This window comes from Sceloporus occidentalis, unplaced genomic scaffold (assembly GCF_023333645.1).
Source record: "Sceloporus occidentalis isolate IW3139 unplaced genomic scaffold, rSceOcc1.0.p SCAF_4, whole genome shotgun sequence".
Taxonomy (NCBI): domain Eukaryota; kingdom Metazoa; phylum Chordata; class Lepidosauria; order Squamata; family Phrynosomatidae; genus Sceloporus; species Sceloporus occidentalis.
Genome location: NW_028316984.1, coordinates 184,739,986 through 184,755,794, shown reverse-complemented (window position 1 = coordinate 184,755,794; position 15,809 = coordinate 184,739,986). Strand labels below are relative to the sequence as shown.

Sequence of the window (15,809 nt, the reverse complement as noted above, 5' to 3'; positions counted from 1 at the left end):
AGATAGGGGGCATAGTACTCATACATGCCTTCGTCTTATTGAAACAAACACTGCAGAAAAACAATTTTTAAATAGTCTCACTTACAATATAACACTTGAGACCACCGAATAGGGTTAATCTTCCCCTCACAATGCGTATGCCCCACAAATCTGCTCTGGAGGGCCATTTTAGGGTATTTAAGTACATAGGCAGAAGGAGAGAGGAGCAAAGATCTGCTTACCAAACGATGATAGTCTGTGATTAGTCTTCACTAAAATATAGATACAGGTGGAGTCTCCCTTATGATTGGGACCAGAAGTATTTTGGATTTTGTAATATTTGCATATATATGGGACCTAACTCTAAACATGAAATTCATTTATGTCTCACACCCACCTTATAAACATACCCTGAAGGTAATTTAATTCATAATATTTTTAGTAACGTTGTGCATGAAACAAAATTTCTGTACACTGAACCATCAGAAAGCAATGATGTCATTATCTTAGCTACCCATGTGGACAATTTTGGATTCTGGAATATTTCAGATTTTGGTATTCTGGGTAACCCCAAAACATCTGTAGCAGCTAACAATAATCGGGGCATCATATTGTGAATAGTAAGATTTGAATTTAAAAATATTCATCTACGCAGATATGACTGGTATGCAAGAGGCACTCATGGAATGGCAGCATCAACTGTAGTGACGTGCTTTAGTCGTCATTAACACTGAATTAAACAAAATACATGTAAAAATCTATTTCAAAAGAAATGTGTAAAAAGTTGGCGTTCTATGTGCATCGTGTAAAGAAAAAAATGACACAGAAGTGACTAGTCTGACAAGTCAGACTGTTCAGAAGGCTCAACTTTAATCAAACTGTTTTGGCTTATTTTATTTATTAAATAATCTAATTGGGTAGATGAAGTTAAGTGCCATGTGGATGTAGATATTTAGTCTATTACTGAAAATCACAATATGCCATCTCGGGGCAAAATATTATGGTTTTACTGTTTTGCAGTATAGTGAAGCACTCTAAAAACCAATTAGAAGAAACAGCAACATTTCACTTTAACTGCATGTTTTGAACATGCCATTAATTATTAAAAGTTATTCTTGTAGTTTCCATATAAAAATACTCATTAAATACAATCAACAAAAAAACAAAAACAGACATTTTCATGTAAATACAATAAGAAAATTAAATCCTGAAGACTAAAATGCAAGAAATATCAACTACCTTTACGTTCTTTATTCTGGTTATATATAATTTTATATCAATGTACAAATAAGAAAAAGCACTCCTTGCCAAAATTATTCTGGACATATACACAGTAATAAAACTTAAATCCAACTGCCTTTAGAACTTCATTCCACCAATTAGTTCAGAATACACCAAGAACAACACAAAGAAAATGAGGGAAGATGCCAGTTTATAACTGAATTATTTTGCTACTAAAACTAGGAGGAAAAGAAATCAGGAAACCATCAATGAACAATATTATAAGTGCATTAGAATGACAGGTTCAAAGAGAGCTAGACAATCAGCTTCTCTGACAGCATCTGACCGCTTTAGGGTAGGGTTTCTCAACCCAAGGGTTCTCTGGGAGGTCAGCAGGGGTTCTCTGAGAGATTGTGGTTAAAAAAACCCACACTTTTTTCCCCAGCTACAGAGATAATACTTTTTATCGAGGGATTTCCTGAGACCCGAAAATTAATTCAAGGGTCCCCCCTGGGTAAAAAGATTGAGGAATGCTGTTTTAGAGGCTCACATCAATTAATATCACAAATATTTGCTATCTAGCAAATAGGAAACCAGTATGAAAAAATGTAGTATTTGTTAGGCATTTAACATTCCATACAGGCTTTTAAAATTCCAAAATATGTATTCATGCCTTTTACAACTGTTATGAATGTAAATATACAGATATGTGCAATATGCAGATACACACACACACATATATATTTTGGCATTGCTTTAATCTGTGTCACAATCTTTCAAAAGGCTTGCTTCCGCAGATGCTTTATACAGTAAGCATCTTTGATAAAGCAATAGAAAGCATCCTACAGTTAGTTTCCTTTCTGGTTACAGCCTACACTGCAACTATAGAGGCATGTATGTGCAAAAATAATAATAATAATAGTAGTAATAAAAATAAAAATCATTTTTCTGCATATAATTGTTTACTTATGTTGAAAAGAACTACAATTTTCTGAAATAACTGCAATGCAACTTAAGTGCCCTGCCTCCCTTTCCTTTCACCCTACACAAAAAACAGCTTTCAGGGTAGTGACTTCACATCCTTTTGACATCAGCACAGCTTGAAAGTGAGGGGGGGGGGAGAGGAGAGGAATAGGGCTGAAAGCGGCAAAAGCCATATTAAGGATGCAAGCAACCCCTCTGATTCATAATCTTTTAACATTTAATAGCAACTCTGTTGCCTAGGTCTTGCAACTTTCAATAAATCTGCTCCAGAACAAAAATGGATCCTGCTACAAAGGACTTCCTGCTTTCCAGATCACAATAGGCTTGCTATGAGCCAGCCACCACCACAGAGGCAAAACAATTCATTCAAACACAAAATAGCTCACCTCGGATGTGCAGAAGGGCCACAGGCTGGAATGGCCCGTTTGAGTTGGCTGCGTCCACAACCATCCTGCTGCCAGTTTTATTACATGTCAACATCTAGGCTTCAGCAGGAGAGCAATGTACTCCTCCTTAAGGCAAGAAACCAGCCTCCATTTTAGTTTTAAAAAAAGAGAAACTGAAGCTCTCTCTGCAGCTGGAGGGAACTGGCTAGTCAGTGATGTCAGCAGCAAGGAAGGAGCTGATTGGCTGGCCGTGCCAACTTAAAATGACTCTAAAAAGCTGCAAATGAAAAGAGCTCTCTGTGTGGCTGTCACTGTCTATTAAGCGTATACATTTGCCAGCTCTCTTGCACCCTTCATTCATCATTAGTAAATGAATGCCCAGGGCCCTGTTTGAAAATACAAGCCCCCAAACCTCCAGAGTAAACAAGCCTATTGTGGCAAAAAAGATAATTTAACTTTCACATATTAGTTTCATTGGAGCAATAGGATTTTTTTTTGAGAGCGCAGGAATTTCCAAAGATAGTAAGTTTAAGAACAAAGATCTGCAAAGGTCCAAAACACACTGCAGAAATAATCCGGTCTGAGACAGCTTCAACTGACCTGGCTCAATGCTAGGGAATCCTGCGAACTGTAGTTTTGGAAGAGATTTAGCCTTCTGTGTCAGAGAGCTCTGGGGCCACAATAAACTACAATTCCCAGGATTCCCTAGCACGGAGTCAGGGCACTTAAAGGAGTCTCAAACTGGATTATTTCTGCAGTGCGTCTTGGACCAAACAGATTCACTTGCTCCTTTTTTGTGTTGGTAGTATTTGATGGAAGTACTGATTCCTGTTTTGCAGTCATGCCAAATGTGCAAACCTTGTGCACATGCTGTTGTTTGCTTTGTGCCATGCCCAGCACAAATAAAACCTTTTAACTCTCCCACTCTGCCCATGCATACATACACACATACACACGTATCCTCTCTACCACAAACACACCCTTTCTTCAAAGGAATGAATGCATGGGGTATATTAAAGTTATTTACAGATGTCAAAGATATAGCCATGTTTGTCTGTAAAATCAGTACGTCGAGCGTTCTTTTACCACCTTTGAGACTAACTAAAAGAAATTGGCAGCATGAGCTTTCCTAGACATAATTCTATTTCCTCAGATGCATTTATTTACAGATGTGTTTTTAAACTACAACAAATGTTCTTATCACCATTCTAGAACCTTTGATCCAGGATCCAAAACAATTTCTTATCCTCCCTATTATAAGATTCACACCAAATGTGAGTCACAAGTGTTAGCCTGAGCAGGTAATCAGAATCCAAGTTGGGATGGTCCTGTATTGCTGTTGTTGTTTTGTGCCTGCAAGTCATTTCCAAATTTTGACAATCCTATGATGAACCTGTCATGGAGTTTTCTTGACAAGATTTGCGCAGCGGACATTTGCCCTTGTCTTCCTCTGAGGTTCAAAAAGTGTGACTTACCTAAGGTGGGTTTCCATGGCTGAGTGGGGATTCAAACACTCAAACCACTATCCCACACTGGCTCCTGTAATATGCATAATAATAGTATTTTATTCTCCAGAATTTAGAATGCCCTTGTCATCAATACCTTGACAAATTTCTGTAATCATGATGGCTATAGTAAAATACAATACCTTCAGCATTTTATCACTTGATACTATTCACTGGGGAAGAGAGTAGCAGAGTCTATTGCATTCATTTACTAACTACTCTAAAGGCACTAGGTGCTGCCTGATCTTGGAAGCTAAGCATGGTCAGTGTTGGTTAGTACTTGGATAAGAGACTGCCAAGGAATACCAGATGATGTAGGCTGCAATTCAGAGAAAGGAACTGGCAAAATCACCTGTGAGTATTCCTTGCCTAAGAGAATCCTATCAAAATCTTGGGGTTACCATATGTCCACAGGCAAACTGAAGGCACATACACATAACTACCTGTGAACTTCCCTGAGGGTTGCCAAGCCCACAAAGGTAAGAAATCATACCTAAATTTGTCTTAATTCATTCAGTGATCTCCCCCCTTTCAACCAATATTAAATTAAAATTCTTTTATAAGACATTTGGATCAGAATCTAAGTTTTAAGGCTTCTTCATACATTAAAACTGTGATGTATGACTGCAAACACTAAAGACACATAATTACAAAACATGTTTCACATAACAACATTTATCAGTAGCTATGACTGGTGGTAAAATGTGTGAAATTTTTGTTAGGAACATAATTCTAATATATTATACTGTATCTGCCACCAGCAATATTACGATGCCAATGTGCTGGGCAGGCTTAGTAATTGGTGCTATCAAAGCAAATAAAAGCATTAGTGAAAGGTGACTATGGCCCGTTACAGACCGCCCAAAAGGGGCGGTCTTGGGCCGCTGCCGGTTGCAGCGCGGAGGAGCCGCAGCAGCCAAACCGCGCGACTCCTCCGCTCTGCAAAAAAGGAATGCAGAAATCGCACTCCTTCCGGCAACCCGGAAGCGCCGCCCCTCACGCGTATTCCTGGCGCAACGACGGCGCCGCTTAGGCCCGTCTGTAAGGCGCCTATGTCTTTTTTGGAGATGCAACCTGAACACCAGACAGGAGAGATGAGATGCAGCTCTAGCCCCACAATGGCTTTTGCTAAAATAGCTTCAGAAGCTGATCTCCCAGCAAACATGTGTATGTGTCTTCATGTTGCCTACTGACTTATGGCAACCCCATAAATGTCTTATTTTTTCTAAAAAAAGTGCATCTACACTGTAGAAATAATGCAATTTGACATCACTTTAACTGCCATGGCTCCATTGGGATTTGTAGTTTTGTGAGGCACTCTTTGACAGAGCAGGCTACAGACCTTTGTAAAACTACAAATCCCAGGAATCCCCAAGATGGAGCTACAACATGTAGAGTGGTGACAAACTGCATTATTTCTCTAGTACAGTTGCACCTTTATGCATGAAATACTCAGATGGTTTTGCCAGTTCCTTCCTCTGAAATATAGCACTTGGTATTCACTGGTGGTCTCCCCATCCAAGTACTAACCAGGGCTGACCTGCTTAGCTTCCATATCAGACAGCATTTGGTGTCTTTAGGGTAGGTAGGCCAGTTCCATGGTCTGCAGTTCCATACACTTATACAAAGTTCATTTCAGCAGTAGGTCCATTATGGTTTGATAAATTCCACTGTCATCTTGAATCTGGTTGTGCATCTGGGAAAAACTCTTAATCCAAGCTACATAATTTTTTAGGTACCACCAACAACTTTTCAGATGCCTAAGCCAACAAGATCCTTTCAATTAGATCTTTCTGTAATGAACAACCCAATCCTTCCCCAATTCTGCAAGATACAGATTATTTTCCATCTTGTGTACAACAATACAGCAGCCCAGATGAAGTTGGGAGCCTCTTCCTTTACTTGCTTTGGTGTTTCGTTCCTGGTTTGCATTAAATCAAAATACCCCATCATGTCCAGACCAGAAGACTCTGACTTAACATTGGGCAACTAACCAGTATAATAAATCAGTATAAGGCAAAGCTAATAAAACTGGACATAACAGGGTGACCTGTGATTTAAATTAGGCTTGAGAACTAGTGTGATATAATGGTTAGTGCTGGGATTCTGGAGATTAAAGTTCTGACTGAGCCATAAAATTCACTTGGTGATTTAGGCTAGTCACTCTAAGCCCAATCTACCTCAAAGAGTTGTTGCAAAGATAAAATGGGGACAAGAACCATGTATGCTGTCTTGAGCTCACTGGAGGAGAGGTGTGATACAAATGCCTAAGAAAACCCTATGAAATTAATAGGATTGCCCTAAGGGGCAAGCAACTTGAAAGCACATACACACACAACAAACAATGCAAGCCACTAGTTAGCATGGAAGGAGAGGGAGAATGGAGGGAGGAGCAAACAAGCCACAGTTTATGAAGCTGGCAAAGATTTGTTGATTATTCTGGGGAAATAAAACCAAGAAAAACATAAATTGATAATCCTATGCTTTCTTCTGAACAACAAAGGAGATCTTGGTGTAAGCAAAAAACCCCAACATGTACGGTATAAAGAGAACAAGCTTTATTTGAATGCGGAGTTAACATATAGGAGCTCCTCAAATTGGTTCCCCTTTCCAGTTGGATCTATTTGCCTCTGTTCAGAATGACAGCTTAAACAAAGCATAATCAACAGTCAGGCAATAAATGCAAAATGTAGTTTCAAAGGTGGCTGGCCTGAAGAAAGAGGCTCCTCCCTCCCCAACTGTCATCCTTCGGCCTCTGAGGGAGAGAGAAGGCTGGCCCAGTACCATCAGGGGCTAGCCTGAAGATAGAGGCTCCTCCCTCCCCAACTGTCATCCTTCAGCCTCTGAGGGAGAGAGAAGGCTGGCCCAGTACCATCAGGGGCTAGCCTGAAGAAAGAGGCTCCTCCCTCCCCAACTGTCATCCTTCGGCCTCTGAGGGAGAGAGAATAATAATAAATAAATAACATTTTATTTGTATACCGCCCTTCTAAAAATCAGGGCGGTGAACAACAACTACATAACAACATAACAACACAGCAGCAAACTATACAGAATTCGTTAAAAACAATTCAATAAAAATAATAAATAATAAATAATAAAATAATAAATAATAATAATAAAGGCTGGCCCAGTACCATCAGGGGCTAGCCTGAAGAAAGAGGCTCCTCCCTCCCCAACTGTCATCTTTCGGCCTCTGAGGGAGAGAGAAGGCTGGCCCAGTTCCATCAGGGGCTAGCCTGAAGAAGAAGAGCCCTCCCTCCAGTCCATCTGCCTTGGTCCAGGCCTCAGAGGGAGAGAAGAATGCTGGACCTTATTCCCTCCCTCCCTCACCATTCCCTTCTCCTTTTGTGTCGTGTCTTTTAGATTGTAAGCCTGTGGGCAGGGAACTGTCTGTTATCCCCTCTATTGTAAACCGCTAGGATTCCCAGTGATTGGGCGGTATATAAATAAAACCTATTATTATTATTATTATTATTATTATTATTATTACAATTCATTCTTATCATTCCAGGAAAGTTCTTTAAAAGATCTGTATGACTGTATATACAAGTTGGTCCTAAATGCTTATGTTGGTACATTTGTCTGCTGTGATAACATAAATGCCACAAAAACATTGGCATTTCATGTGTTGAGTACTACAATTTGTGAAGCTCTGATATAGCCCTTGCCAGCACTAGTACAGGAAATCTAAGATCACATTGTTAGTAATTTAAGAAAGTGTAATTTGGAACATTTTACAAACATTATACCAACTGCCCTTCTTATCTGCAGAATTCAAGTACACCACCTATAAGATGCACATCAGAGCTACAATGAACAGTGCTAAATCACCTTCTCTGCTGATCTGTGTTTTTTTTAAGTTCACGAAAAGAGTAAATTGAAGGTATTATGGGAGGATAATTAACATTTATCAAATCATAAAGGATACAAGGAGTGGAGAGAACCATGAATCTCTCCAAATACTAGAACTCAAGTAGCTTGTTCAAAAATGACAAAATACCAATCCAATATAACATAACATAATTTATCATCACATCCACTTTTGCTTATCCCATGTATTTGGGATCCCACGGATTACTACATTTCTTCTGAACAAGAAGGCTGCATTTAAATCTTGTAGTTAACAGCATCTTGTAGTTAACAGCAGAGAGGACACAATTTTCATGAGTAACAAATCCCTTTTTAAGGCATGTACACAGAGACTATTTCCATTTTTTTCCAGCGAATACATTTCTAAACTACTTGGGTTGACTACAGATGGAGTTAGATACTGGACGATACACTCTTTCTTTGCATCTGAGCAATCTGAATGATAATTCCATTCCAATAGGGAAATTACTTAGTTCCTCTATTTAAAAGGGTCACAGAGAAACCAATGAGAAAGAAGGCCTCAGCCAGTTTAAAACCTCCCTTAATGTGACTAGCCATGAATCACACACACTACAAGATCATATTTAGTTATTGTTGAAAAAGTAAGCATGACTGCAAATCAGGCAAGTATAGTTAACTACACCAAATATCATTCATGTAGTACATTTCTGTCCACTTTCATAGTGCATAGGCATCTCATCTGTGCTAATTATAACCCAGATATGGAGGCTTCTAATCTTCTAAGAACCCATACAACCTACACCTAATTATTAGATTTAGATTAGAACAGAAAATACTCTTCTTTAAATACATAATTTGTTAGGTTTGCTATTAACCATGGACAGAGCTGTACTCCCATGGAAAATGGGGAAAGGAAGGCAGTACCACAGTGGAACCCTATTCTCCAAAGCACAGGGTATTTATTATGAGAGGTTAGTGTGAGCCTCTGAGGAGATGTCTGCCAAGCTTTAAATGCTTGCCTCTCCCTAATGAATTCTGGAGATCTCAAAATTTACACAACAATATGATGAAATTATAGCTGGATTTGGAATTTTGTTTTGTTCTTAGGGGCCTTCATCTCTTGATTGCTAAAAGATCACTGAGATCCATCAAGCACAGCTATTTCCTTCCTAAGTAAGTAAGTGGTTCAGAGATCATGATGTGGATCTTTTTCAGTTATTATTCTGTTGTTAAACTGAAACTTCCTAAAGTCAAGTAGATCCTAGAGGAGTAACTACCAGAGAATCTCACTAAGTTCTATTAGTTGCAATCAAGACATTCTGTCTCTGTCTTTCTGGGCTTAATCTCTTCTGTTGTTATTTGGTGGCTTCAAGTCAACTCCAATTTGTGGTGACCCTAGGGACTTCTTGGTAAGATTTTTTCAGAAGAGGTTTGCCATTGTCTTCATCTAAGGTTGAGTGTGTGTGATCTGCCAAAGATCATGTGAAGGGGTTTGAACCCATCTCCCAAGCCTAGTCCAGCACTCAAACCCTTACATGACACTGGCTCTAGACTCAGTCTGTGACAGTGTGTGACCAGAGCAGAGCTCTCCAGGGATCGCAGACTGGTTCCTCCCATTGAAAATAACCAACTTTTACAGCTAACTCCAATTGCTAATCTAAGCAAGACCTTCTTATTTCGAGCTGCATTCCCCGAATGAAGCCTTGGTTGGCCTTCCTCCCTCTTTTATCGGCAAGAGGGTTGGCTGTTTAGGTTTTAAATTTGGTTTTAAGATGTGTATATGTATATGTGTTTTATTATGTATTTGTATTATTATGTTATTATGTTGTTCACCGCCCTGATCGTTGGAAGGGTGGTATATAAATAAAATTTTTATTTATTATTTATTATTTTATCAACAGGATTTACACATGTTGACGTAGTAAGTCCTATTCCTTCAGTGGGTCTACTCTAACTGAGATTAAATTAGATCAAGATTTAATTGGTTTTTCAAAAAACAAACAAGCCCTCCCAGTAGTACTATTTATATATATATTATAAAAACTGCCCTTTCAGGTATTTTCAGTTTACAGACAGTTATAGAAACCTGCCAAACCTATTTCACTTCTTGAAACATACATTCATTTCTAAAACCAAAATATATTAGGAAACAAGAAATGAAGCTCAATATTCAGCTACTTACACATACAATCGGCCCTTCTTATCCATGGATTTTTATCCACGGATTCAAGCATCTATGGCTTGAAAATATTTTTTAAAAAGTAAATTCCAAATAGCAAACCTTGATTTTGCCATTTTATATAACGGACACCACTTTGCAATGCCATTGTATTTAATGGGACTTGAGCATCCACGGATTTTGCTATCCACATGGGGTCCTGGAACCAAACCCCAAAGGATATGGGTCCGCTGTATTTAGATAATTGTAATGAACAGTTTGAATAGGAAAAGAAACAGTTATTTTTCAGCTCTGTTACAGAAACAGTGAATCCAGAAGCTGGAGCAGCTTGTGCAAAATCTCACCTTTTAAACAAATCTAGGCCTTATAACAGAAGACATGATTGAAATGATAATAAAGATAAAATAATAAAACTTTATTTATATACCACCTCTTTGTCAATGACAATCGAGGCAGCTTACAAGTTAAAAACTAGTGGCCAGGTTTTCTATTCAGGAAAGGCCTGCCGGAAGAGATCTGTCTAAGATGGTAATGTGACGGATCTCCTCCAGCAGGCCGTTCCATAATCTGTAACTGCCCATTCAGAGGCCATCTGTGTTATCCTGAATTTGCATTCTCATTAAACTCTAAGAACTGGATAGTATTCACAACAATATTACACAAACCAAAAAGAATAATTCCTATAGAATGTTAAATCTTTAGGTGTCCATTAGCAATAGAATGTCATCTTAATTCCAATTGAATGTTATGTTTTTAGGAAGCCATTATCTGTTTTCTATAAACAACTTAGTAAACAGACAGCATCATGCTTTGTGCATTGGATTGGGGCTGCAGCAACCACATGCTGCAACCCTGATCTGGCCTTTTCCCAGTGAAAAAGGGAGTAGCAGAAAGCTGCTGGGGGAAAGGGCGCCTTTGCCGCTGCTATTGCCTTTTTTCAGTGTTTCTTTGGGGTGCAGAACCAAGGTCTGATGAAATGGGTAGATGAGTAAGATTTCTAAGGGTTGGCGCATACAGTATTTCAGTGCCTACATATTTCCTTGCCTCTCCCTGTGACCAACAAGTTTAGATTGCCTGGGCCACACACATTTTCTCTCCTTTTATTACAGTAGTATGAAGTAAATACATCTTTGGTTAAATTCTAAAAAAGTAGAGTCTCAAATGAAAAAGGATTAAACACAGTTTGGGAGGGAGTCTGTTTTCTTGAGACAGGAAATGTTTATTAAATTATTATGGTACCTAAAGATGCTGAGTCACAGCAGAGATAATGAACTAGCAAGCCTAGTTAACCATATTAGAGATGCTATTAAGACAATGCCTAAATGGTGGGGCCTATATACACAAATTGCGGCTAGCAATGGAAAGCCCTTACATAATGAGAAGTTTAATATAAAGAGAAATTAAGTGTGTGGATAAAGGTTTTCAATTAAGGTAAGGAAGCAAATGACTACAAAATTGATGCTCTGCAGTAACCAAGACTAAATAGGAATGGAGTTCAGGAACAGGCGACAAAAATGCTTCAGGCACTTTCATGAAATCTACCCAGAGAGTGTCGTAAGAATTACCGATGGTGGTGGGAGATGATGACACAGAATCACAGAGTTGGAAGGGGCCCTATAGTCCATTTAGTCCGACTCCCTGCTAAATGCAGGAACTCCAACTAGAGCATCTCCAGAAGGTAGCTGTCCAGGAAGGAGACTCCATCACCTCTCTAGTTAAATAATTCCATTGCCAAACCACTCTTACCATCAAGCTATTCCTTCTAATGTTCAGTTGAAATCTACCCTCTTGTATTGAAATGTACCCTCATCCTATCCTCTGAGGCAGCCGAGAACAAACCTGTAGCCTCCTTTCTGCCCAGCTCTTTAGATACTTAAAGAGTACAGTTATCTCACAGCCACACTTCCCTCAACCTATCCTCATCTATTTTGTTCTCCTTACTTCTTGCTATCCATTCTATCATCCCTGTCACCCCACTCTGAATCTGCTCCAACGTTTTGATACTCTTCCTGTACTTATGAATTTGGTTTATACAGAATTGGTTTATAGAGAATATTCTTCCCATTAATGAAGGAAATGCTCTTAGACTACAATTTTGATCATACTTTTTGGGACATGGGGAGTAGAGCAGTGAATATATGGGAATTAACAGCGTACACCAGGCCCTTGGTATCTGCCACAGTTTGATTCCAGGACCCCCTGTGAATATCAAAATCCACGGATGCTCAGGTCCCATTATATACTATAGCATAGTAAAATGGTGTCCCTTACATAAAGTGTTTTTGGGGGTGGGTGGGTGGGGAGAATTGTGAATATTTTTGAACCATGGCTGGTTGTATCTGTGGATGCAGAATCCATGGATATGGAGTGCCAACTGGACTATCAGTGAACCATGGACTATGTGAACCATGAAACTTCACTCATTTTCAGTAACCCTACATTTGTACTCTGCAGTAAAACTGTCTGCTAACTACATTGAGTGAAAGCATATAAATGCTTAGAATGATACATGGATACATCATTTACACAGGGATATGTGAAACCTCTGCACACAGGCTCTTTCTTCCTACTAGAAATAGGCATGTACTTTTAATTTAAATAACAGTCTTCTCTTATGTGACATCACCCACCTGTGTAGGTTATTTCGAGGAAATACAGTTGACGGATACACATGAGAGGATCTTCTCAGTCATGGCAGCAGAATTTTTGGCTGGGTCAGGGTTTCAATTGGTTGTTTCCCCTTTACCATTTAAACACTTAATGAAATATTAGATTATTTTGGAATGGCTTTGACTTGCACACTGGCTGAATGTATGCTCCTCCTAATGTTTTCCTAATATGTTTTTTCTTGATGTTTTATACAATATAAAAAACCCCAAATAAATATTAATGTTTGCCATGTCAGATGCCTTGGGAGTCCCCATGAGTCAAAAAGGTAGAATATAGACATTCTACATTATATGTATTTTTTTCATCCCGGTGTAAATAGTCACATCCCACATATATTGCAATCTGTTAAAATTCAAGCACAGGCTTGTAGAAAAGTAGCATAGGGTTAGGTGTGGCTTGCAGAACTGGCAAGTCTATTCAAATCCATGCAGAAAGGCTCATATAAATGCACTTCAAGCTTCCTGAATACAATCTTATCAATCAGATTTCATATGCTCACTTGCTCTCACACTCACATACAAACAAACTTCATAAAGGAAGGCAGAAATAATGTTATAGATTAAATTTGGCAACGTCTGCCTTCCGCTGGCCAAGATCTCTTCTCAAAAATGGAAGTATTTATAGAAACAATAATTTCACTTGTATTCATTTGACAGAGAGAAGAAAACCATGGCAAAGGTAAAGCTTATATTTTCAGGAAGACACTTTTTAAACTAAATTTCACTGAGTCTCCAGAGATGTGAATTGGGTAAACTATTTTTGACATTTAAGGAACATTCACACTGCCTGGTCTCACTTTTAAACAAAGTAAAAGCCTATCAGAGCAGTTTTCAAAGTCATACAATATAAATTAGCTGTATCTAAAGAAGGAAATGAAACTGAAAAAAAAATCATTCCCAAAGCCTCTTAAACTTTTAATTTTATACATTTCATGGAATATGATTCTAGTTTAAAGGTCACATGCAGCTATTGTAATTGAAACACACCAAAGAACTGTTCAGCACTGTGGTTATCCTATACTTGCAGAGCCTAAAGGCCAAAAATCAACAGAAGCTCTTACATCCATGGGTCCCAACTCTTAACTTATTAATGACTGCCTACCTTGTTAGAGATCTCTATGAAAGATGCATCCATTTTCCAAATTCTGAATTCAAAAGGGCAAGACAGAACTATGAAAAAAACTGAATGGGACATGAAAGCTGTGACAGCTGTTTTAGAGCCCAAAAGTGATATATGTTCTTTAAGAGACAATTATTTTCTCCTAAAATTTAATTAGTTCTCTAAATCAGGAGTAGGCAATAGTCGGGTAAGGACCTTTTGGCTGATACCTGCATGATTTCTAGATAAGCAAGAGTTTATACATCCAAAGATTTAACAAAAGGAACAATAAAATACCCATCTGTGTATATAATTAAGCATGATTATTGTCTAAAATACACTGTAGAAATAACCCAGTTTGAGATCACTTTAACTGCTCTGGCTCAGTGCTAGGGAATCTTGTACATTGTTGTGGCACCAACACTGGTGTCACCCGGTGCAGTAATTCATGCCCCCCCCCCCTCAGTGACCTCCTCCCATACCACACCCAGAATCCTTAGCAATGTTTTTTTGGACTGACATGACTCACAAATGGTAATTCCCATATATCACTGACTGTAATGGTAATAGTTGTGATATGAACAACTAGCAAAATTAAAATTATACCTTTAAATGACAGGATCATACACACAGCCTAAATGTGGTTCAAGTGAAATGTACAAGTTTGTGTACATTGAACCATCAGAAACAAAGGTGTCACTATCTCAGACAAGCATGTAAAAAGTTTTGGTTTCTGGAATTCCGGATGAAGGAGACGCAACCTGCATCTCCTCCAAAGAAATTATGTGAGCTAATATGTTTCCACCGTAAAAGTTAAAACTCAACATAATGCAATTAACAATCAAAAAGATCCATGTGAACTCTGCATTAAGCACTAAAGAAGTACAAACAGATGGAGACTACTAGCCTAGATCCACATGGCCAGACAGCATTCTGTAAGATAATATTGATTACATCACAAAACTATTACTTTCTTCTGAGAAAAGTACTGGATATATTCCAATGGATATATTCGTACTATACAGGGTGATAGCTTCGGATGTTAATGGACTGCACCTGCTCCTCTGTTCTTATGTTCATCTTCACAAGACATGTGTTATATAGCCAATCCCTTTTCCCCAGTAAAAACTAGTTTTTACCTGTTAATCTAATCTAGGTTCTCCACAAAGAAAAGCAACTTCCCCATCATAAACAACCACTACCTACTCTTGGAAAAATGTGCTTTAACTTAAAGTTGCAGATCAAGACCGAATGTTACACCCACTAGGTGGCACACACTCAACTTTCTGATATTCACAATTATTAAGCAGTAGTTTGATCAAGCCACACAATGATGCACACATTTCTTCTTTTAACTATTTTGAGAACATGAAAGCAGCCATCCAAGATACCAGATGGCTACATTGAAATATTTGAATGAAATTACTGTACTTCGTTAGGCACAGAAAATATAGCATGTTAAACTACAGTAGACCCTTGTTATACGCTGGGGTTTGGTTCCAAGATCCCCTGTGGGTAACAAAATCTGTGGATGCTCAAATTCCATTGAATATAATGACATAGCAAAATGGTGTCCCTTATAAAAAATGGAAAATCAAGCTTTGATATTTGAAATTTATACTTTTTTTTAACTTTTTCAAACCGGGGATGCTTGAATCCATGTATAAAAAAATCTGTGTATAAGAAGGGTCGACTGTATTATTATTATTATTATTATTATTATTATTAACCTTTATTTATAAAGTGCTGTAAATTTACACAGTGCTGTACATACAATCTTTTTAATTGGACGGTTCCATGCCCTCAGGCTTACAATCTTATTTGTGGATCAGACTTCCTAACCGTATCACAAAGATGAAACAAATATAGGATTTGATTATACAGGTATGGACAGGTAAATCAGGTTTGGTTACTTTTTTATTACTACTCCCTAAAATATCTGATTCTGGGTGTTGT

General features: G+C 38.3%; 1 protein-coding gene across 7 annotated transcripts in view; it reads right to left on the bottom strand.

Moving 5' to 3' along the window:
• PPP2R5C (protein phosphatase 2 regulatory subunit B'gamma) overlaps positions 1-15,809 on the bottom strand; it is a 103,826-nt gene that overhangs the window by 66,876 nt on the left and 21,141 nt on the right. For 2 of the 7 annotated variants that reach the window (XM_089522551.1, XM_089522553.1), the window contains exon 1: positions 2,571-2,708. The exons of the other annotated variants lie outside the window; for them this stretch is intronic. In XM_089522551.1, coding sequence (XP_089378677.1) covers positions 2,571-2,664 — 94 coding nt within the window. In that variant the 5' untranslated portion in view covers positions 2,665-2,708. Of the gene's footprint in view, positions 1-2,570; positions 2,709-15,809 lie in introns of those variants that run through there. 7 annotated transcript variants of the gene reach the window in all.